The sequence below is a fragment of the Rhopilema esculentum genome, chromosome 9 (genome assembly GCF_057945365.1).
Source record: "Rhopilema esculentum isolate cy_ngs chromosome 9, ASM5794536v1, whole genome shotgun sequence".
Taxonomy (NCBI): domain Eukaryota; kingdom Metazoa; phylum Cnidaria; class Scyphozoa; order Rhizostomeae; family Rhizostomatidae; genus Rhopilema; species Rhopilema esculentum.
In genome coordinates this window covers 6,582,169-6,602,859 of record NC_142823.1, presented here as the reverse complement: position 1 = coordinate 6,602,859, position 20,691 = coordinate 6,582,169, and the positions used below count along the sequence as shown (strand labels likewise).

Genomic DNA, 20,691 nt, shown 5'->3' with positions numbered 1-20,691 from the left:
AAATACGTTTGAACTTTTCAGTTAAGAATCGGTCATTTAGTAGTCATAGTCGTTAATAGGGTTCATATAGCAAAAAGATCAAATGTAATGAAGAATGAAGGAGACTGAAAAGTGCGTTGACAGGCTCCTCTTGATCCCTCCACATTGCGCTGCCTCTAGTTACTGATAAAGAAGATCTACATATATTAATACACCCAAAATTATGGCTCTTTTACCTAAAGGAAGCTATTAACTCATTTGAAAAGTTATTTTTCATATTCTAAGAGTTCGATTTTGATTATCTATGTCCCGGTTTTATAAGTCAATTAATTAGCGATTTTTTGACGTTTAGCTTGTCTTATAATAGAGGAATCTTCATGCTTCACATTTTGGTGAAGCATGAAGATTCCTCTATTATAAGACAGTTTCCAATCGATGCAAAACGTCTCCAGAAATGATTCAATATATTTATCAAAAGGTACTACAAGACCAATGTTTTAAGGCGAAGTTACATGAATATAGAATGTTTATTGGGCTGATGTTTCCTTACAAGCCTCAGCTTTCCTCTTCTGCTTTAATGCTTGCAAATGTAAGCCTTTTACATTTTTCATAGCATTTTGACCTAACAATGCATTAACACACATTTATCCCGTTTTAGAAACTCATCCGGTGGAATGTTCCGCTTGAACGTGGCTATTTCTTTGCGGTAGTGCATTACTTCCAGCCGTTTCACCCATCCACAACCGTTAAAGTTATCATGAACACATTTTACGCATCAATCGCCGGTAAAATCGAACTGAAGTTTTGTCCGCATGTCGAAGGATGCCGCGCGGCTGTCACCTCCGAGGACGCATCCTCAGACCGATTTGCAGGCCTCTACTTGAGTGGGAGTGTCATCAGTGCTACCATAAGATTCCCTAAGGGATTTAATGTCTGGATTGTAAGTATATTAAATTGAAAACGTCTTTCATCTGTTTCAAGAGCGAATTCAGCCATCCCAAACATGCAATTTAACTATCGGGCAGCTTTTACTAGAAAACCCAGATTGCGCAAAAACGTTTCGGACTATTGGTAGAGCCCGGTCGTCGTCTCATCTAGCAGCTTTGGAATCTATCGACATAAAGACGAAAAAGCTGCTTTTGTGTAGTACGGCGGAGTCCGTTTTCACCTAATGACTCCATTGATAACATTTTCAATAGGCAAGCGGCACTGATTGGGCAATCTCAACGGTCACGTGCTCGGGTTTCTGATTGGCCTATTTCGATCCACAACTGGGTATATACATTTCCTAGCGACGTATACTAAAGAGTGTTAGACGAAAACTTTAGTAGTATGTTTCAAAATGTTTGCTTTTTTCAAAGAAATTTTGATATCAAAGAAACTGTTCATAGGAGATCAAGGTCGTCGGGTAATTGAAAGCATCAATACAGATCTAACATGATGACATGACAAAAACCTATAGATTTTTGAATGAGGGCAAGGATATGGGAAATGGGATCTCTGCTACATATGGAAAATCGACAAAATGTTTTAGATTGGCTGAGGTATGACTGTATGAGAATAGACTCGTTCCTCATCTTATCAACTGTAATTTTGTATCTGTTAGTAACTTTATGAACAAAGTCAAAGGAACAGTAATCTTTTTTCCATTTTCCATAACCAAAAAGGTTGGTGCTATTTTAGGTTATGTGATCAGAAGTGAAAAACATTGAAAATAGTCAATTAATAATTCTATGGGGGTGATTTTCATTTACCCCATATCGTGTTCTGTATATCGTCATAGATATAGACCATAGAAAATATGTTCTTGATTCTAATCCATTCTTCAATCAAGTACCTCAAAATACATTGACAGCATTTCCTATATTAATTATGCTAATTATGTTAATTATGCTTAAACATTATACCCCACTCATGTTTACGAAGTTAACTTTGCATTTTCTGGTGCGAGGCTTTGCAAAAACCTATTCTTTTCCAGAATTACATCATGTTTATCCACCCATCACGTGATTACAGCCAAGAGAGCATTCTGCACGACAGGCATCTAAGATCCTCAGAAACATACAAGAAAAATTGCATAAGAAATTATGACATCATTCCAGCTGTAAAGAAGTCCTGTTTCAATTGGCTGTTTCAACTAGTTATGTCGTACAATGGTGGTCCGAGTCGGTGCGAATGCAGCCTTCAGGGTTCAGTAACACCATCCTGTGATCTGATTGGTGGGCAATGTCAGTGTAAGAATCATGTGACTGGACGAACATGTTCACAGTGTGCCGAGGGGTACTGGTTTTACCCTTTGTGCAGGAAGGCAATAAATTTATAAGGTACTTGAAATGATTTTTATACCATAAAAATAAGTAGGTAACTATGAAAAGAGAAATTTAAGTAAGAAGTCTTATATAATTTTATCTTTTTAAGGAAATTTTGTATTTAAAGTCATTTTTACGGTTATTAATTTGTAACAGTTGCAAAACTTGTATGAAACAGATTGTTAATATTTCAAAATATATGGAGATAATCATGCTAAGAAAAGTGTGGATTTTTGAAGCAATAACAGAAAAAGAATGGCCTGCAGGAGGTTAAATATTTGATGATATTATGTGCTAAATTGTTGCTACTTCCTTTCAATATTAAGCTTTTGGTTTTTGTCCAGTTTAATTTCTGAAAAAGGAACATCAGTAAGTAGAGGATCTTGGAGCTGTTTAACATGTGACTTTTCAAAACTTTTAATGGAATGGTCAGTATATGATGGAAGCAAAGCAAAAATTTTCTTCTGAAGTCATACACAGTGATTAAATGTCTTCGTGACAGAGGGCTTTCTAAGCTGAGCCATCACTTCTCTTAAATTCTATAACTCATCATCATCATCATCATCATCATCATTAACTTTATTTCGGTGTCAAATAAATTTTGCATACTTCATAATTGGGGACACTTGATATGCAAATAGAATATCACTTTTACAATTCAAAATTTAGAACCAGTTTAGAATTTTACAAATATGTAATTAAAAGTACCCTAGTTCAAACGTTATTGTTCACAGAAGTGGCAATTACCGTTGTGCTGGTCAGGACTGACAAAGATCCGAACATTTTCTTAAGTTTCTTTTGAGTATCCCAAGTTTTAACTATTTCTAATCAGGGGCGGACACTTAATCAAATATTGGGGACAGGGCAAGCCAATTGTTTTAATAAGATGACGTCACATTTCCCATTGTATAAGAACGAAAGGCCATTATCCTCCTCCAGGTGTCTGCAACTGTTTCTAATGTACGAGTGCAGTTTCGACCAAATCATAGGTCCCAGGTATATTATTAAATGTTTCCCGTACATCACAGTTCTACATCTTGGTTCATTGAATTCGGCGTTCCTCAGTTCGTGACGTTAGGCTGGTCTTTCGAACAAGGCTTTGGGGCTAAGTTGTTTTTGACCTTGTACATGAGAATAGCAATGCCTTGCAATCGTTTGCTGTATAAAATGGATAGATTTGATTATTCTAACAATGATTTGTAACTACTATGTTCATCATGAAACACTACTCTTAAAGCTCTTTCTTGAGTTCCTTCAAGTTTCCTACAATGTGATACTCTGCATAAGTGGAAAAAGCAATCCGCAATATGTTAGGTGTGGTAGAATTGCTGTTTTATGCAACACTAGTTTAGCATCCGTTGGTATTAGGTTTCGTAGTTTTATCAAAACGCCTTCTATCCGACTTCCATCCTTACATGTGTTTCTTATATGCTCATTGAATGTCAGTTTATCATCAATTGTGACTCCAAAAAGCTTTAATGCTTTGGTCTGTTGCATGACATCGTCGTTGATTTCAAATCCGACAGTTATTTCTTGAATCTTTTGGCCAGTGACAGTCATGGCCTGGTATTTTTCTTTGTTAGCATGTAGAAAGTTATCTTATTACCATGAATATACCTTTTCCAACTTTGCATTTATAACCTTCTCTATCTCTTTTGGTGAATCTTTGGCTACATATAGCTAGTGATCATCTGCATACATTGATAAACTACAGTTTTTGACAATATGTCTAGATCGTTTTGGTTGATATTCCACAGAAGTGGGCCGAGTAATGAACACTGTGGGCATCCTCTTTCAGATTTCTTCCATGTACTTTTTGTGTCGCCAAGCTTCACTCTATTTCTTCGATTTTCGAAGTATGACTTCATCGTGTTTATTGCCTCTTTAGAAAAACCGTATTTTTCTAGTTTTCTTAATAAGAGTGGCGGATGCAATGAGTCAAAAACTTTACTTATGTCTGTTGATATCTTATTGCTATCAATCGCCTCCTTCCATTTCTCAACCAAATTTACTAACGTAGTCTCTATGCTTTGACCTTTTCTATATGCTGTTAAGCTATCACTTAATTTTGGTTGGATTCCCTCTTCTGTTTGACCAGTGATGAGTTTCTCAAAAACCTTATCAACTACAGGCAGTGTTGTTATTGGCCTGTAGTTCCGATCTATGTGTCTACTATCTTTCTTGTAAGCAGGTGTCCATTGTCCCTTTTTCCAGTCATGAGGCCATACCATTTGTCTTATGCATTCGTTATAGAGTCTCGTTGTAGATTGCAAAGGCTTCTGCTCCAACATTAAGTATCCCTGGTGTCATTTATCCAATCCTGCTGACTTTCTTGGGTTGATATCTTTCATTGCTAAGTGAATTTAATTCTCTTTTAATGGCCTATAAGCAAACAGTCTTGTCTCGTTAACATTTTTCTCTATATAATAACACTGCTGTTACTCTCCAAGTCTTGTTCAGATACTTTGCTAACGTTTACCTTCTCTGTTCTCTCCCCTTCATATTCTTTCCCACATCGTGTTGAAATAATTTACAAAAGTGTCTGCCACTATTTGTGGGTTCTCTTCTAATTTTCAATCAATGTTTAAGCTTATTGTATGTATCTCACCCTGCACATTCTTTGCTGACAAAAATGGCCTGAAGGCTTTGCAGAAAGCACCCGGATTCGATTTAAGTTCTAGTGCTTTTTTATCCCAATTCTTCGTTGCTAGGGTTTCATCACTCCTATTTTTAGAGAATTCTCTTGCGCATTCTCTCTTTTTCCTTATCGCTTTCTTCCACTCAGTTGTCATGTAGGCAACATCCCTTCCCCTTACCCGCATTCTTTTCCAGGGCAAGCGGTCCTCTCTGGTTCCATTTTTAACAGATTTTGCCAGTAGAAATATTGACCACCTACAGATTCGAATATCTCTCCAACATGCCATGGAGCTTCCTCTAGATCTTGAATTAACTCCTCAATATTGGGATTCTTTTTCCTTCGAAAAGTGATGATTTTCTTCTTACATGTTCGAGTATTTTTTGTCATCAAACTAAATATCATGCAGTGATCACTAATTCCAGTATCAAATAACCCACTTAGTTGGTGATACCCTGACTTATTTGTTAGCAATACACCTATTAGTGTCTCCGAAGTTGATGTTATCTTTGTTGGTTCTTTTATAAGGCATCTTATATCATGAACCTCCTCCAAATCAATTAGCAGTTTGCCCTCTTTACTACCAGGTTTGAATCTGTCCAGGTTCAATTCCCCTCCAAAAATGATATTACCACAGTGCATAAAAGCCTATGTAAGTAACTCATTCAGTTTGTTTTCTAATTGGCCATATAGTAATTCGTTCCGAAGATCTTAGGTGACTAATATATTCCAACCATCAGCACGTTTTCTCTATCAATCTTAGTCTGTATATCTATTCTATCCTTGCCTCTAAGTAGATAAGAAAGCAACAAAAAGCTATAAAATTGCTTATGAATGTTTTATTTCAAAAAGAATCATAAATAAGAGGTAAACAAAGGTTCGTTAAAATAGTCTTTTCAAATTATGATGCTATGAATAAGCATTATTTAACTATAAAGTTTAAGCAAAATGCTTTGTATTTTAGTCCCATTCTTGTGGGAGCTAATGAGTGTCCATAGCACAATGTTTAATCTCATAAGTAGAGCAGGTTCATCTTTGAAAGTCTATTTGAATCCATGGGATTTCAAGGAACAATCTGTGTAATGTTTGGATAATTAAACTTAATGTGGTATTTGCTTAGCTGGTAAGCTGGCTAGGGGTAATGATAATAATATATATAATGGTACAGACCTTATGATAGTATGTATTTATTAAGGTCAGAATATCCACCAACCCAAACCCAGCCCAAAGTTGCCTTACTAGATTAAACATGTTATTTTTATAGTAGTGAACTATTTAGATACTATGAATGTTTCTCTTAAAAAGATCTACTAAATACAAGTTTTCTTCAAACTGTTGTTGAATAAGATTTTTTGGCTGTTGCTAAATATGAAGCAATGTCTTCTTTCCCTGCCTCTTTTGCCATGCCATGTGGAGTAAGCCCATCCTAGAAAAGAAAATTGCCTAAGTTATGCATCTTGCAATTATCAAACAATATTTACAAGCAGTAGAATTGAAGTTTTCCCCTGAATATATGCAAATATAAAAACAGATTAATAAATTTCTATCTGTAAAAAACAATCAATATTGTATCATATAAACTTTTAAAGGGAAGGGAAAACGTTTCAATTGACCATAGTTGCCAAGTTTTTGCAAGAAAAATGTTGGAGATTTGAGTGTTGCACAGCAGCACTGTGTAGCTATGGGAGAGCTTAAAATATTTCCATGGCCATATGCTTGCCCCCCCCCCCCAAATATTTTGCCAAGTGTCCAACAATGGTTCTAATCAGCAACAAGTGTTTTGGTTTCTTTAAGGCTGCATGGGCAACATATGGCTTTTAATCTTTGCCTAGATTTCCAAAAGAATAAAATTTTAAAAGGGAATATTTACCTTGTTCTTCAGATGTGGATCAGCTCCAGATTCGATAAGTTTCTTTAAAATGTTAAAGTGTCCAAACAGAGCACATGCATGTAAGGCAGTCTCCCCATTCTAAAATGGAAAACAGTTCATCTTTGTACATTATGACTGAAATTAACTGGAAAAAACCAGAATGGGTTACAACTCTGTAGAAATTGGCAAAACTTTGTAAAAATTTTGCAAAATAAACTTTTTTTCATGGTTTTTGCATAAATGAACTAATTCTTACTCTAAAAGAATATTCTTACAAATAACATTTTGAATTTTTTGCTGAACATAGTAAAAATTTGCAGATTGGCAAGATACTGAAACCATAGGATTATCAATTCTAGATATGAAGCCCTTTGTTTTTTGGGCTTGTTTTAATTTGTTCTCATCAAAATTGAGCAGAATTTACCATAATGCTGAAGACAAGTCTTTATCAAGTGCTGTTTGTCACATAAGATTGTGAAAATGAAAGCCAGTCAAATTGCTTTATTATCTTTTACAATCAAAATATCAAACTATTGCAATAAGTTACATACTTTCAGTAAATCCAAAGAAGCTCCATGAACTATTAACTCTGCTGCAACATCAATATGCCCTTTGTGACATGCTTTAAATAAGGGTGTTCCACCATCCTGTTTGGAAAGATGGACATGTAAGGTTCTGGATAAACAATGGAGACATTATTGAGCTCTTAAGTCTAGCATTTTAAACATCAGATTTTTATTGGATATACCTGAGATTTTTGTTTTGGAAAAAATCTTTGGTTGCCAAGCATTTTGTACTTTTAGCAAAAGTTCCTGTACAGACCATGCTGCAAATAGCATAGTTTTTCAGCTCAAAAATAACAGGTATGCCCATATCACAGGTATGTGTGTTCATAAAATCTGTAATGTGGCCTAGTCTTAAGTTTAGATAAATAAATTTAAATGTTGTAGAGTGTGGGCTATATCACATTTTGGTTCCAAACTCATTTTCAAGCCTCTATACAAAATTTGCGACAGGAAAAAAGCCCCAGAGTGCTTTCATAAGCATCTTCACCTGAAGAACTCTTTCAGTATCACTACTGATGTATCAAGCAAGAGGACAAGTAAAGGCTGGAAAAAGCTAATGATTTTCCTTTAAAAAAATTTACTTTTCAACAAGAAACAAATTTTTTGTATTGTTCTTTCATTTCTTTGAAAATGGTTACCTGATTGACTGTTATTGGAAGTAGAAAAGGCACTGGGGCACTCTCAACTGGCTGTTTAGTTGTTTACTAGATGTGACCGCTATGCCATTATTTTGCTCCTAGCAAGATCATTTATGTTATCAGGCCATTGTGCTAAATCTAATGCCTTTCTCAGAAAGGTCTCTTGAAGGACTTTTCAATAACTCACCTGCCCATGTTCTCACGATGCATATTAATTTTTCATGTTCATGTAGTGAAATACCCAACTTTGAAGAAGTGGCAGTTTGAAAAACTGTTCTTTTATTCTAATGTCTGATCCCTCAAAAATTGAGCATCTGTTTATGGTCAACTAGAGATATACTAACTCTAACTCTTAGCTGCTTACAACTAGGATAAAAATGCAACTTATTCAATCCCACTTATTCCAACTATCATCAGGAATTAGCATTAGTTAGAAGATCCAAACCTGTCTTGGAAGATCGACATTTGCTCCAGAAACCAGAAGCTCTTTTACAACTGCAACATGGCCTTCTTGTGCTGCTATCCACAAAGGACTAGCTTGATCCTAGGAAATTTTTGACCAAATTTTTTATTTCTCAATAGCAAAAACTGTACAAAATCTCATGTCACTTGACGTTATTGGTTAAATCAATACCTTTATTTGGGGATAAGGCACATGTGAATATTAAGTAGCTCTATAAGAACCCAACAACTAAGCTCTCTTTAGACTGAATCTTGAGGCAAACAATTATTCTTTTGAGCAAGATTTATTTTTGAGGTTCTTTTTTCAACTCTAAACTTGGGATTTGGGGCACGTTTGCTTTTAACATATTGTTCAGTTTTCAATATCTTCTATCAGGCTAAAAGAAAATTCTGTGAATCTTTTACAATGAACTATTTTTTCTAAGTAACAGGTTGGTTAAGGTTCGACAAAACATTGGCAGGTACAGTTGAATCCTGTGAAGGGATACCCCCAGAGAAATTGAATGTTTACCACATCAGACCAACTTTTTACTTCTCTCCTTAAAAGTCCCGGTCAATAGGAGTCAACTGTATCTTCTATGTTGTGTAGCTTTGTTAAATATTGAATGAATCTGACAGATTTCACAAAAAAACGACTTACAATCCTAGTTTGATTGACATGAGCACCTTTGCTGATGAGAAACTTTACAACATTTGTGTGACCATTTTGTGATGCGACAAACAGGGGTGTTGCACCATCCTAAAAAAACAACTACTAGTTAACTGAGAAATGATGCCTTTGCTCAACCATAAAATCTTTTAACAGGTTTTTTTAATTTTTTTTAAATGCCACTTTGACAAAAGAAATTTTAAATAAAGTTACAATAATATTCAAAGGAAGGTAAGGCCATGGTATTATAAGGAAATCATAATAGTTCTTTTCAAATATACATGGAAATTGATGTTTAGGAAGAGCTGATACAACTTTTTTTATGTAACGTTTTTACCATGTATCAACCTATCATACAATTTTACAATAGCACAGAAGGGCGAAAACTTATCATGCTAACAAACTTTTAATCTTACATCCCTCAATCTTATGAACATAGGATAATCCCAAGGACAAGCAGAAAATTTAAATCCAGAGGCAGATTGAAAGGTACACAAGAGCTTTTTTACAGCTTTGTCTAGTGTTGGATGCTGGAAAAGGCAGCGCTCAAGTCACAACTTTAAGTTTCACATACAATGCTGTCCTCTGACAACTGTCACTAATTAAAGCATACCTTCATGGTTGCATGGACAATAGCTCCTCGTAAGACAAGCTCTTTTGCCACATTGAGATGATTACATTGACAGGCAACAAACAAAGGAGTTCCACCTTCCTGTAACAAAATTTTTTCAATAAATTACAAAAATAAAAGACTCTTGGAAAATGCTGCAATTCATGTTGCACATTCAATTGCATCACTAGTGTTAACAAAAGGTAATATCCAACAAAGTTTTTCAAGGGATCCGATCAGCAATTTGCTGTAACCAAAGAAGATATTCATGACCCATTTGTAATTGATACTACAAAGAATCAAACATTTCATATGCAAAGGTGCAATAGTAGAAATGAAACTAAGAAAAAGTGTTCTTAAGCATTATCTTAGAAGTATTATCCTGGTGAAAGTCATAAATATTATTTCTGCAGAACTGTATCATTTTTGCATTATGAAATCACTGCTGAATTTTTACTTCATCAGTGTCCAGTCTTTCACAAGCTACAATGTTGTGCTCACTCAGCTATTAGTAGATTTTATGGCATATGTATATACATTAATTAACAAAGTTCGAATAATTCAATCTGAAGATGTGTATACTAACTGTACTAGCTAGGTCAACTTGTGCACCGCTGTTGATGAGTTCTTTGACAACTGAAAGATGACCACCTTGGGCAGCAAAAAATAGTGCTGTTGTGCCTGTCTGGAAGATATTTTTTATTGATTTAATCCATTATATTCAAATGAATATGGTTACTAACACCAGTAACTTATAAATACTAATTTTGATCAAGCTCTTGGTTAAAATTATACAAAACAATAGGAGAAGCTGTCTGTGGATAGAATCCAAATTGATTAATCAACACTTCTGATTTTAAAACAGGGTGCCTACAGAAAGCCATCACAAAGCAAAGGAGTAACCCCAACATTTTTCATGATTATGGAATTTCATAATTACAGACTTTAACAACAAGTTCAAAATCAGTTGACAAATTACTTAGTGGCTAATTTGTTGCAGCCCATTATTAGTGATGTCATAACACCAGCAAGCTTATGATGTCTCATAAAATCCAAATACAATGATAAGATAATAAAAACCAATGATAAGTTTAAGTTATTTGTTGAAATTTAATTTGTTTTGATCATTTACCTTCCTCCTTGCATTAGGATCAGCTCCCTTGGAAAGTAATTCTTTTACGATTTCTAAGTGGTTGTTTGCAGCAGCCAGTATCAATGCTGTTGTGCCTTCCTTCAAAAAGAAAACAGATTCTATCAACAAAAACATAATGAGTTAATTAATTTAAAATTTTTACAGGACAACATAAATTTGAATCAGACAGTAACTTTATAAGACTTCTCATTGTTCAAAAATATTTTATTGTTCTCACAATGCCAAGAACTTCAGTTTGAAGCAAGCAAAGTTAAGTCTTTGACATTCTGCGTGTATATCTGAGTAAGAGCTAGCTGTACAAACTTGAAAAGAAATTGTTCTTGCAATTAGAAGTATGGCTATATATCATTATATGACCTTTTGAGGCTGTAAAAACTTTTTAGTATGTGACATTTGTGTTATGCTATGAGATGTTAAGTGCAGTCAATTTTAGATCCTGTTTAAAATGTCAAAGACCAAGACCCAGTCATAGATTTTGCTGCATAACTGTAGTGTCTAGATGCATTTACTGACAAAGATCAAAACTAGACTTATGCACAGAACAAGAGGGGATGCTTTGAGTGTTTTGTTGGTTATGTGACAATGGATACAGAGGCAATGGTATGTGTAAATAACATTTTCATTATTAAATGTGATAATAAAAACAACAAGGACTTGAACTTCTCTTTTTATTAGACAAAGTATCTCTCACAGATGCAATTAACTGATTACTCTATCATTCTAGCATTATCTGTTGAAGAGATAAAAACAAAATGCAAATTTTATCTTGAGCAAAAGTTGCCTATCAATTCTCACCTCGTCTTTACATTCTATATTGATTTTGGACCCACCAGCAACAAAATTTTGGATAAGTGGCAAGCTGCCTTGAACTGCTGCCAAATGGTATTGAATTTCATGTTCATTCATTCTGAAGTAAGAAAACATGAGACTAAAAAATGATTTCTTTTCAGGTCTTTTTGTTTGACGCAAGCTGGTATATCAAAACACAATAAACATAAGAAAGCTGAATTAACCACATCTCACCGAAAATGCATTCTAAAATCTGTCCACTGTGAATGCTTAGGAATATATACTATGGGCACTTAGTAATTGAACTGGGAACATTTTCTGGGCAGATGAAGCCTTTTGAATAAAGTTTGGGACAGCATTTTGCAATCATCTAACAATAACGCCTATATGACCTTTGTGTACATGAAATTTATAAATAAAGCACATTATTCAGTCTTCAATCTTTCTTGGAGTGCATTAAAGATCATCATAACAATCGGCTTCCTGTTTACACAAAAGTACCTTACACAAAAGTGTACCTTTCACAAAAGTACCTTATAACAGGATCATACGATTTTTATAAAACCTTTATGATCGCTTTTAGCATTGTTTATTATTATTATCGTTTTTAGAGTGATCACTTCACAGGAAAAATCATGCAAGGGCTGGGTAACTTGTGTGTATTTCCTTCGAAAAGGCCTGTCTTTTGTATCTTTAAGTAGTTTCTATTATAAATTTATCTGCCATACAACATAAACAAAAGTACTCAAAAGATATTATTTATTCTTAGTAGCTTATTCTTTTAGAGAAATATTTCCCTGAAGACCATTGTTTTGTCAAAATACAGTATGATTTACAGTACATCATGTTAAAATACAGTATGATATGATAAAAATAGTTTAGCCATAAAAAACAAGAGAATCAAACTTAATGCTTACACCTCTGCTTTTCCTAAACCCTTCTTAGCTTTCCTGAGACTATTTGTCTTTATCTCAAGACACACTTTCAAAAATTAGTTATTCTATAATCATCTTTGCCTATATTGAAAGAAAAGCTGCAAAAATTTCAAAAGAACAAAGAAAAGCATGAGAATGTCAACAGAATCTCACATCTGGCTGATCAAAAGATTTAGAGTCTGTGCATGAAAGAAATGTTATTGTATATAATGAACTTCTAAGCTCCTTAGAAATTATGGTAAGTAAATTATTCATGATTCTTTGTTTTGAAAAAAGCTGGCTACACAGATGATGCTTAACTGAAAAGTTTGATATTCTGATGTCTGCAATTGAAGGTTTTTGGAAGATCACCTAAAATAATATTGAATTAATTCAAACCCCCTTGTTTAACCTTGGTGCAATTATCATAATTGCTTATGATCACCAATTGATTTAAAAAAACAAGATTTTACCAGACATTCAGTTAAAAAATCAGCAAGATCCTGAATCCAATGTTAGCAATAACTACTAGGAGCATGCTGGTATGTAAAAAGCTAACAAGGTTCCCAGACAGCAAAGTATGGCAGTTTCCAACTAGATCTAAGGTGTGCAATATGGCAAAATTTCAAGAGTTTTGAGTGTACACTTTGTTATAAGCGTGCACTTAAATTGTGCATATAGCTTCTACAGCTATGCTAGAGCCCAAGGATATCAACAACGATAAGAAAATTGACATAATCCAGACTGCAAAGTATGCCATGGGGAATGTGTACCCTGTGCAATAATTTTATCCTCAAATTCCATCCACATATTTTTGAAAATTTAGATTAATCCATAAAGTTACAGCATGGACTTTTGAGCAAATTCCACACACAGCCTCAAGGCTTCAAATTCTATTCAAAAATAAAATCCTGCAGCATTTAACCTGCTATTTTCAATGTATTTATTCACACACAAGGGCAAATGGCAGAGAATTATTCCCTGTGCATAAAAAATACTTTGCACTTTGTGACATGATTGATAGTTATGTTGTTATGTCTATCTATCAAACTAATGCAATATTATGTCTATCTTTGAGGAAACATCATTCTTCATTTTAATAAATCAGCAGGACAAACCCATGTCACGCCCATATCTCAAAATGCCACACCCTGTACAAGGTGTGCAGGGCCATTTTAGAAAAAATATTACTGCATCATCTTGGCTGAAGATAGGCCTCAGTATAATCAAAAGTTATTATTTAAGAAATGCATAGATTTGGCCAGTGGTGCACGTAATCGTTTTTAAGATGTGTTGCCTGGGAAATAACATATCACTGCATGTCAAATTGACAGGCTAGAAAATCTGCCCAAAACCTTAAATATAGAAGCAACTAAATTTATATTCTACTTTTTTGTCATTGTTACTTGTTACAATTTTTCTTTGATATGTTTGTATAATGGATATTGTAAATTGTTGACTTTTATAATAAAAACCGAGCTAAACTCAATTATTTTATGGGCCTAATGTTTCTTGCGATGAGGATCGAAAAGAGATGTTGCAACTATTGTCATAAACAATTCCTTGAGAGGCTGAGTATCTAGGGCTCAAGACATTTAAGAGCCAAAATTACCCCCTGTCTGCCTTTGTCATCGTCAAATATGACTGAATTCTTTACTATTTCAGGGGTTGATTGACAAAGTCTGCCTTGATTAACTAGGCACAGATTGAGGTTGAGGAATGCCGAAGCAGAATAGCGAGCGATTGAAACTTACGAATCGTTGTGGTGATTGATTAAGAATCACTGAAACTGAGATATATGTAATCCAAACCTACCTGCTTATTGTTTTGTTTTATCATGGATATTCTGCGTAATCATGTATTCCCCATTTTTGAAACAGGATCCCCGTCTATATGGATGTAGTGGCGTGCCCAAGAACAACAACTTGCGGTTCTCTGATTTCCTTCATGTGTGATGTTACTATAGCTGCGAGGCTCCTTCGCATTTCAGTGAGTCCCGTCTCCATGGTAAGTCTGCACAACTTTTTTGATTTTTTATGAAACTCACCTTACTATGCTTGCTGCCATATTGGTGAAAATATTTCAAGATAATGAAAAAAGAGTATCTAAAACGAAAAAGGAGGGTCTGATCTGACAAAGGGGTCTTTAAGTGAAGGGGACTTCCCAAAACGTTGGGAAACATGCCCCTATTGCCACAGGGATCTGATGTCCCTGGATCCTACACTATTTCATAGAACTTTGATGTATTACACCTTTGCACAAATTCAAAGACATAAAATCATAACCAATACATTTAGCTATCTGAAGGAACCGTAACCTGTCATCAATGCTCTCAAAGGAAGCATTCTTGATAAATTGTCACCTATTTAAAGCTTTTCGCTCTAAAATTTTAACGGGAAATGACATTATAATATGTTCTTTTCTGCTTTGAATGATAGAGACTCTTGTATATCGTACAAATCCTTTACAAAATATATTGAGACCAGAGATTAAATCAGGACAAATTTATTGTCAGTAATCTACTAGAATTGTATTTAACCCCTCCCCCTTCAAGCAATGTTGTTAAGATCCTGTTACAATATACGATCTTTGCACACACGATTTCAACTATTTCACCAAATCTCAACAAACAACATTGCTTAGGGGGTGGGGGAGGGAAGGGGGCGGTGGAAGGGTTGAGCAACGAATAGATCTGTCTGGAGCCTAAGTCAGAATTACGAATGGTTTACAAAATAATTTCGATAGGTTTTCTTTTGGGTAAATACGCCAAACAGACTTAGGCATTTTTACGAGGTGGGAAGGAAAAGCAGTCTCACAATTTTTGTGGAGAATTGTAGGGTTGTTGCGTCACCAAATTTTCATATTTGTCGGAAAATAAAGGATAGTCCACCAACTCTGTCAGCAAATTGGAACGAAGAAGGAATTACTATATTTAATAATTCTCAAGATTACGGGGCTGCTTGGATTTGCAGTATCCTTCTAGAAATTGGGGTTATTTATCCGATTGAAGAAAAGTTGCTTTTCGAAATGTTCCCCTTTTATGCATATTTTCAATACATGTTGGCTACATTGATAAATCTGTAAGCGTGAAAATTTTTGTTTTGCTGGTCTATCGTACATGTTTGATGACGTGTTATAAACTAAACTGCAGTTGTCTGGTGATCACATCAAATCTGAAACTCTGAGTTGCAACTTAAAGCCGACTGTTTTTCCCCCTAAGCATGCACATAGATTTTCTATGCAACGATAGGTTAATAAAATGGCATCCTCAAGTTGGATGATGTGGACCTGCAACTAAAAATGTTAAAAACGAAATAATAGTAATAATATTGGTAGGCAAAAAATTCTTCTTCTCAGATAGACGCTCTTCCGTTTCTCAACCTTTTATTTCCGCTCTCGAATTTATTTGGCTCTGGTACCGAGGGTAGCTAAAGATCTTACCCTTTTTAACAAGGGTAGTTTCTACACCGAAGGGTATTTACAAATTTTTATATCTTTCCTTCCAACTGCAACCAACCCTTCTCAAAAATTATTTTTTTCAATATCCTATCGTTACTTTATCAAACGTTTTCCAGACCCTTTTCTCTCTACTGGCAAAAAATAAATCTCTTCTTAGATAGTACCAGAAAATAGTTACTATGTTTTGTTACTATTATTATAGTTTCTGCTACCTCAAAATCAATCAGAAACTAAATTTCATCAAAGCTGTATTAAGCCTTTATTGTGGAAAAACAATATTTTTGGGAAATTAAAATAATTAGTAATTATCAATAATATTAGATGGTAAAGCATTATTATCACACAATTAATGCCAATGCAATGGTTTGTCACGTTTCTTTCTTCAATGTCTCCTTTTACATATGTGCTAGGATTGATATATGAGAATCAGCACTCTTTTCATGTCCAAATCAATCTATATTATTGGCATCTTCTTTAAAAGAACGTCTCCTCCTAAAAGCATATTTTTTCCAAGCCTAAGACTTTACGTTTTGACGACAAACAGTAGTCATTTTTTTCTTTTATTTTCAGCGTTCTAAATGACTACTAAGATTGATAGAGGCAAATGAGGACTCTTTAGAAGTCCAAACCAATCTATTTAAGTAATTATTTACGGAGAAAGTCTTCTCCAAAAAGCAATTTTTTTCTAAGCCGATAGAGCCTAATTAACAGAAATTAAATGAAATGTCATCACGTTTTATATGTGACAGAAGGTACGCTTTTTAGGTGCCTCTTGGGCTTCGTTTTTTTCGGCACAGATTGCACGACTGTGGAGTTTGTGTCTATTGTAACAGTGCTCGAGTAAGCACGGTTGTGTCTTTTATACGGCCAAAGCAATAAGCGTGCAAGTGTGCATTCGCCTGGGGAATATGAACTCTATGTTGGCATGGTTTCATCCAAACAATATTATAGGACAGCCTAATGTTGGACTGTGGAAAGCAATGTTTTTCCTAGCGATGCAAACGACTGAATTGGCACTCTACCTGGTGGCATTCGGTTCTTTTGCTAAATTTAACGCTGAAGCTGGTGAGATTATTCTCAGTTCTTCCTCTCGAGCTACATTTTTTGTACTTATTCTTAAACAGTGATTGGGAATGTCTTCTCAAAAGATGCACGCCTATTGCTGAGCAACCAAACGTGGATGTTAAATCTCCCTATTTTAATGATTTCACAGGTCATCTCAATCTAGAGAAACTCGACGAGGTTCTGCTATTTGGCTGTGTTTTTCACCGGTTTCCTCGTTTTTTCCTAATACTGTGGAGGTAGCTGTTTGTTATTCCTGAGAAATGTAATGACGGCACTTATTTGGCAGTTTCAGACATCTTTTTTAAAAATGTCTCTCATATTTTGATCAATGTGCAGTTTTGATCAAGTGAAGGCATTCCAGACCGGGCCAAACTGGTACAAGTTGTATATTGGAATTAGCCAGACAAGATTGGCTACTCTGCCAACCTTATACATAATTAAGAAATTCTAAAACGTTGCCAAAGGGACTAAGCTAATGATTGCAAATTGCCTTATAAACTGGTACCCGCGCATTTCCCTTACCCTTTATACCTTAAGATTGGGGGTAGCATCAAAGACCAAGATACAACTTTTTGTTTGGGGGGACCGAGATAAAACTTTTTGTTTGGGGGGACCGAGATAAAACTTTTTGTTTGGGGGGGGGCAGACTTGATTAATTAACGAAAAACAGCCATATTGTACACATTGAAAGTATTTTACTTACAATACTTAGATTTTCTTAGGGGGTGGGGCAAGGTCCCCCGGTATCTCGGTCCTTGTTGCTATTACCTCTTTCTTCCTGGAGCATTTGATAGAGCTATGGAACGTTTGGTCTATTGGAGCCTTTATATTCAAATTTGTCATCAGAGATTTATTTAGTTTCCAAGTGTTTTTGTCTATATGGAGAACATTTATCAGACTTTGATAGTAATGTTCAGATGAACGCATGTGCGATGAGTTCTGAAATATTTACATATTACTTTCATAATAATACATTTCGACTTCTGCAGTTGACTTCCAGTCGTTGATGAAAAGTTATGATCTTTTTGGGTTTATTCTTGCTCTTTTTAATAGCCATTATTCTCTGTGCACAAAAAATACTTTGCACTTTGTGACATGATTGATAGTTATGTTGTTATGTCTATCTATGTTATGTTTAGCTCTGTGCACTTCCTCGACTGCGCAATAGTGGATGATCTGGGGCATAAGCTACTTAAGAAAGCTATGACATTGTTCTCATGAAAGCTTTGTGTTTTTGGCAGGTGTTCTTTGTGTGTGGAAGCTCTTGGTTATGGAGGACAAGACACTCGGTGTTATGCGCAAGTTTCCATACAGAGAGATCCTCAAAATAATTAAAGATCCAAGATCGGTATTGGTACTGTAATTTTATATTTTTGGCGAATTCGCTGGTGGGTTTTTTAACAACTTTCATTTACTTTCTAGTAAAATGATTGTTACACGTCAGGTCTTGTTTTCAAAGGCTATGATGAATTGAGCCTAAAGCCTTTTTTGCGAAAAAGTTAACAATTTCATTATTTCATTAATTGCCTTCAAAATGATTGCTAAGATTAAAACAACCTCCTTAGGAGTCATCAGGTGTCCAAACCAATCTATTTCCAGAGCATTTTGATAAAAAAAATTTTCCCCAAAAAATACATTTTTTTCTAACCCTATATATAGCCTTACATTATTGCGAAACAATTGAATACCTTTTTCTTTAATTTTCCCCAAAAATTAATTTTAGATGCGAATTAGGAGTCATCAGATGTTCAAAAAAATCTATTTCAAGAGTCTTTTGGTGACTTTCCCCAACAATCGCATTTTTGTCTAAGCCTATAAGCCCTTCCATTTTTCAAGAAAATTGTGTATCTTTTCCTTTCCATTTTTGCCTTCAAAATGAATGCTAACAATGCTAGATCCTCATTAGGGCTGTTTAGGTCTGCAATCCAACCTATTTCAGATTATTTTAGCTTCTAAACTCCCCTCCATAAAATTGCATTTTTTCTAAGCCTATAGCCTTCCATTTTTTCAAAAAATTATTTATCTTTTCCTTTTCTATTTTGCCTTCAAAATGAATGCTAAGAATGCTAGATCCTCATTAGGACTGTTTATGTCCGCAATCCAACCTATTTCAGATTTTTATAGCTCCTAAACTCCCCTCCATAAAATTGCATTTTTTCTAGGCCTATAGCCTTCCATTTTTTCAAAAAAAAATTTTGTATCTTTTCCTTCCCTTTTTTGCCTTCAAAATGAATGCTAAGAATGATACATCCTCTTAAGGACTCTTTAGATCTGCAATCCAACCTATTTCAGTTTTTTTAGCTCCTAAACTCCCCTCAATAAAATTGCATTTTTTCTGTGCCTAAAGCCTTCCTTTTTTTCGAAAAGTTATGTATCTTTCCCTTTCATTTTTTGCCTTCAAAATGAAAGCTGAGGATGATACATCCTCCTTAGGACTCTTTAGGTCTGCAATCCAACCTATTTCAGATTGTTTAAGCTCCTAAATTCCCCCGAATAAAATTGCCTTTTTTCCAAGCCTATAGCCTTACTTTTTTTCGAAAAAATTATGTATCTTTTCCTTTTCTATTTTGCCTTCAAAATGAATGCTAAGAATGATAGATCCTCATTAGGACTCTTTAGGTCTGCAATCCAACCTATTTCAGATTGTTTTAGCTCCTAAATTCCCTTCAATAAAATTGCCTTTTTTCCAAGCCTATAGCCTCACTTTTTTTCGAAAAAATTATGTATCTTTTCCTTCCCTTTTTTGCCTTCGAAATAAATGCTAAGAATGATACATCCTCTTTAGGACTCTTTAGATCTGCAATTCAACTCATTTCAGTTCTTTTAGCTTCCAAACTCCCCTCCATAAAATTGCTTTTTTTCTAAGCCTATAGCCTTACTTTTTTCGAAAAAATTATGTATCTTTTCCTTTTCTATTTTGCCTTCAAATGAATGCTAAGAATGATAGATCCTCATTAGGACACTTTAGGTCTGCAATCCAACCTATTTCAGATTGTTTTAGCTCCTAAATTCCCCTGAATAAAATTGCCTTTTTTCTAAGCCTATAGTCTTACTTTTTTTAGAAAAAATTATGTATCTTTTCCTTTTCTATTTTGCCTTCAAAATGAATGCTAAGAATGATAGATCCTCATTAGGACTCTTTAGGTCTACAATCCAACCTATTTCAGATTGTTTTAGCTCCTAAACTCCCCTCCATAAAATTGCATTTTTTTGAAGCCTATAGCCTTACTTTTTTTCGAAAAAATTATGTATCTTTTCCTTTTCTATTTTGCCTTCAAAATTAATGCTAAGAATGATAGATCCTCATTAGGACACTTTAGGTCTGCAATCCAACCTATTTCAGATTGTTTTAGCTCCTAAATTCCCCCGAATAAAATTGCCTTTTTTCTAAGCCTATAGCCTTACTTTTTTTCGAAAAAATTATGTATCTTTTCCTTTTCTTTTTTGCCTTCAAAATTAATGCTAAGAATGATAGATCCTCATTAGGACTCTTTTGGTCTGCAATCCAACCTATTTCAGATTTTTTTAGCTTCTAAATTCCCCTGAATAAAATTGCCTTTTTTCTAAGCCTATAGCCTTACTTTTTTTCGAAA

General features: G+C 34.7%; 2 protein-coding genes, 1 long non-coding RNA gene and 1 pseudogene across 7 annotated transcripts in view; 2 read left to right on the top strand and 2 right to left on the bottom strand.

Annotated features, from left to right (window-relative positions):
* The window catches only part of LOC135689236 (uncharacterized), a 28,456-nt gene extending 25,945 nt beyond the window's left edge, over window positions 1-2,511 (top strand). For all 3 annotated transcript variants that reach the window (XM_089109923.1, XM_065206385.2, XM_065206386.2), the window contains 2 exons: window positions 638-919; window positions 1,958-2,511. In XM_089109923.1, the coding sequence (XP_088966049.1) occupies window positions 638-919; window positions 1,958-2,302 (627 nt within the window). In that variant the 3' untranslated portion in view covers window positions 2,303-2,511. The remainder of the gene's footprint in view (window positions 1-637; window positions 920-1,957) is intronic.
* LOC148959571 (uncharacterized) lies at window positions 1,738-6,174 on the bottom strand (annotated as a pseudogene).
* On the bottom strand, window positions 5,748-14,538 carry LOC135689244 (uncharacterized). 2 transcript variants are annotated; one of them, XM_065206404.2, is made up of 11 exons: window positions 14,390-14,518; window positions 12,578-12,676; window positions 11,667-11,778; window positions 10,851-10,949; window positions 10,305-10,403; window positions 9,722-9,820; window positions 9,100-9,198; window positions 8,443-8,541; window positions 7,345-7,440; window positions 6,794-6,892; window positions 5,748-6,349 (listed from the first exon to the last, which is right to left on the bottom strand). In XM_065206404.2, the coding sequence occupies exons 3-11, from the start codon at window positions 11,775-11,777 to the stop codon at window positions 6,251-6,253; spliced, it is 900 nt and encodes a 299-aa protein (XP_065062476.1). In that variant the 5' UTR covers window position 11,778; window positions 12,578-12,676; window positions 14,390-14,518; the 3' UTR covers window positions 5,748-6,250. The 2 variants fall into 2 exon arrangements, with proteins under 2 accessions (XP_065062476.1, XP_065062475.1); XM_065206403.2 differs by lacking the exon at window positions 12,578-12,676 and having other exon boundaries at window positions 14,390-14,538.
* Window positions 14,462-19,053, top strand: LOC148959570 (uncharacterized). 2 transcript variants are annotated; one of them, XR_016143990.1, is made up of 2 exons: window positions 14,462-14,581; window positions 18,340-19,053. It is a non-coding gene; the product is annotated as an uncharacterized LOC148959570 (long non-coding RNA). The 2 variants fall into 2 exon arrangements; XR_016143991.1 differs by lacking the exon at window positions 14,462-14,581 and adding an exon at window positions 16,656-17,098.
* Window positions 19,054-20,691: the final 1,638 nt, after the last annotated feature.

What these genes read in the sequence shown, in the direction of transcription:
- LOC135689244 (XM_065206403.2), bottom strand. Translation starts at nt 11,777, where the DNA reads ATGAATGAACATGAAATTCAATACCATTTGGCAGCAGTTCAAGGCAGC. An exon ending in TTGTCCATGCAACCATGAAG is followed by an intron (nt 9,199 to 9,721) that starts GTATGCTTTAAT and finishes TTGTTTTTTTAG; the next exon opens with GATGGTGCAACACCCCTGTT. An exon ending in ATGTCGATCTTCCAAGACAG is followed by an intron (nt 7,441 to 8,442) that starts GTTTGGATCTTC and finishes CTTTCCAAACAG; the next exon opens with GATGGTGGAACACCCTTATT.